At 49.3% G+C, this 2,445-nt stretch overlaps 1 protein-coding gene across 1 annotated transcript in view; it reads left to right on the top strand.

Moving 5' to 3' along the window:
• LOC104292219 (ubinuclein-1-like) overlaps positions 1 to 2,445 on the top strand; it is a 15,386-nt gene that overhangs the window by 3,381 nt on the left and 9,560 nt on the right. The window contains 1 exon segment of the mRNA XM_009891555.1: positions 571 to 1,038. Within this exon segment, the coding sequence (XP_009889857.1) occupies positions 571 to 1,038 (468 nt within the window).

Raw genomic sequence — 2,445 nt, 5'->3', positions numbered from 1 at the left:
TGTGTCTTTTGCTATGGTTTCCTCCTAGTTTTTTCCTTCTTCCTGTGTCTGTTGTTCTGGATTTCCTTTTTCCTGCATGGATCTGCTTTCTGGCAACACCAAAGCTACACCTGAGCTGGTACCATCCATGTATGATTCCTTGGTAGCAAGCAAGGTAAAGGCATTTGCTCTCCTGGATGTAATAGGCAAAAGGGTCCAGGTGTTGGCACATGAAGTCTCTCTTGCTTCAGTTCCTCTGCACCCGTTGTGTGTGGTTTTCCCAGTCTTCCTTGCTGGAATAACGCAGGTAGCTAAATAAGAGCATAGGTGGGTGGAGGCGGTTTAAGCTCCGTCATCTCTCTGCAGTGAGGAAGGACAGCCTTCTCCTCTCCCAGCTGAACGAGCAGCGGGAGCTTGAGACCTGAAGAGGCCGTAGACTGTTTGTCCTGGTGTAACTGGTTAAGGGACTGAGAGTTTCCAGGGGACTGGTGCATATGGCTGAAGTGTACTTGGGTGAAGGTATCCCCATTGTCTTCCCCTTCATCTTGCATTCCGTTCAGTTACCTTTCCTTCTCCGTACTTTGTTTACAGCTTTACGGCATTAAATGAAAGTGTGGAGAGAAAGATAAAAATGAAGAAATACTGTGGAGCTCTTAGTGTGGAGGAGATGCTGAATAAGTTTCAGAAGGAGAAGGATGCTGAGAAGAAACAAGAAGAGGAGCAAAAAATGGCGACTTGGACACCGGCAGAACCTGCAGCCCCAAGGGAGGCGGAGGTGGTGGATGACCCTTCTCTCTTGCTCTTCGGCCATGCCAGTGATAACGACCTGCTTCAGGCAGCGACGGCCATGGGCCCGTTAACTGACCTGGACCTGGAGCAGCTCCTGCGTGAATCCCCAGAAGGGAGTCCCTTTCCTGATGTGGAGGATGGGAGCGATGCTATTGGGATGGGCTTGGAGCAGGATTTGAAGCAAGTGCTATCCCTCCCTGAAGGCCTGCCAGCCCCTTTGGAGAAGCCCATCAAAGAAGTGGCTCAGGTATGGCAGGGCGTTGTAGGGCAGTGGGACTGTGTGATACCTGGAGGGGACACAGCTCTGCTGGTTTTGCGTAGCTGCACCCAGAGACAGAATGCGCTCCAGTGGGGGTGTTTTGCAGTGCCAGTGTTTCTTAGGGCCAAGTCATCTTCTTGAGTGCCCACGTGTCAGGTAGTGCCAAAGTCCTTGGCCTTGGTATCGCCTGAATGTAAGAGTCGGTATCGGACCTGTCAGGGTGGCTTCTCTGCCTCTCTTGGCAAAGTACGGACAGGATGGAAGAGGTAAATTCCAAAGTCAATTTGAGAAGAATGAAGTTAAGATGTGGACTAATGAGGCTGAAGGAGGAGTTCCACCATAATCGTTGTAATGTGCTGTGATGTTCAGGAGAGCATCTGTGAAGTGGCGTGCGGTGTTGTGTGTGTGAAATAAGTGGGTGCATCTGGAAAGCATTATGTGTTGTACAGTGTGAGAAGGCGTGAAAAGCCCTGTAGATGGGGCCTGAGGGTTTGTTAGAAGCGTTTCCCATGTCGTACGCAGGCAGATGCCTTCACTGAAGCAGGGGCGCAGTTTGGCATGTCCCTCACTGGAGCTGCATCACTGGCAATTTGGGTTCCTTAACTAATCTCAGAGTTGGGGTACTGTTTAGGGAGTGGAACCTATTCCTTTGTAGAGGGCGATCCCTCGTCTTTTCAGCAGTAGCTCGTCGTGCAGCTGCAGTGCTGTGGGACTGGCCCGTCTTCTGCAGAATGTTGTGAGGCGCTTTGGGGCGCGCTGCTCTGGAGAAGCGGGAGAGCACTGGGTGCTGGTCAGGGATCCCTCTCCTGGCACGTCAGAGACGTGCGCTTTCAGGCTCGCTGTGGGGCTTCTGTGCTGGGAGGGCCATCAGCATCAGCCTGGTGCCGAGATGTTTTGTTCCTGCTACTAGTGTTGTTTGTAATCATGGATTTTAAGTCCTAACCAGTGCTCTTAGACCTCTGCAGTGGTGTGTGTTTTGCCTTCTGGAGCACGTCAATTTATAGCACCTTTTACTTAAGCATCTCTTACTTAATAACTCCTGTTTCTAAAGATAAACTTCTTTTAAAGATAACTGTGCTCTGCTGCGAAAGTTTGTGTATACTGATGCTGAGCAGGTGGAAGAATTGGAGGAATCAAAGAAAGTATTGCCACAGCTGATAAGAAGAATGGGCTGTTCACGGATGTTTCTATTTTCTGTTGAGGCTGTTAACGGAAAACACTGAAACAGCTGTTTCTGAACTATATCTGAGTTAAAGGAGAATACTATGGAGGGTCCCACGATACTAAGTTAATCGTAACGTTCTGCGGTATAGAGTAATAGTAGACTAGCCACAGATTTTCCTGCTTAAATTTTTCCGCTTCTGTGTCTCTTGCTACTGGACTGTGTATGTTAAGAAAAGAAACCAAGGAGGAGATAT

The sequence above is a fragment of the Charadrius vociferus genome, unplaced genomic scaffold (genome assembly GCF_000708025.1).
Source record: "Charadrius vociferus isolate BGI_N301 unplaced genomic scaffold, ASM70802v2 scaffold619, whole genome shotgun sequence".
In the NCBI taxonomy this organism is placed as follows: domain Eukaryota; kingdom Metazoa; phylum Chordata; class Aves; order Charadriiformes; family Charadriidae; genus Charadrius; species Charadrius vociferus.
Note: the sequence above shows the minus strand (reverse complement) of the source record. Positions and strands in the feature narration are given on the sequence as shown.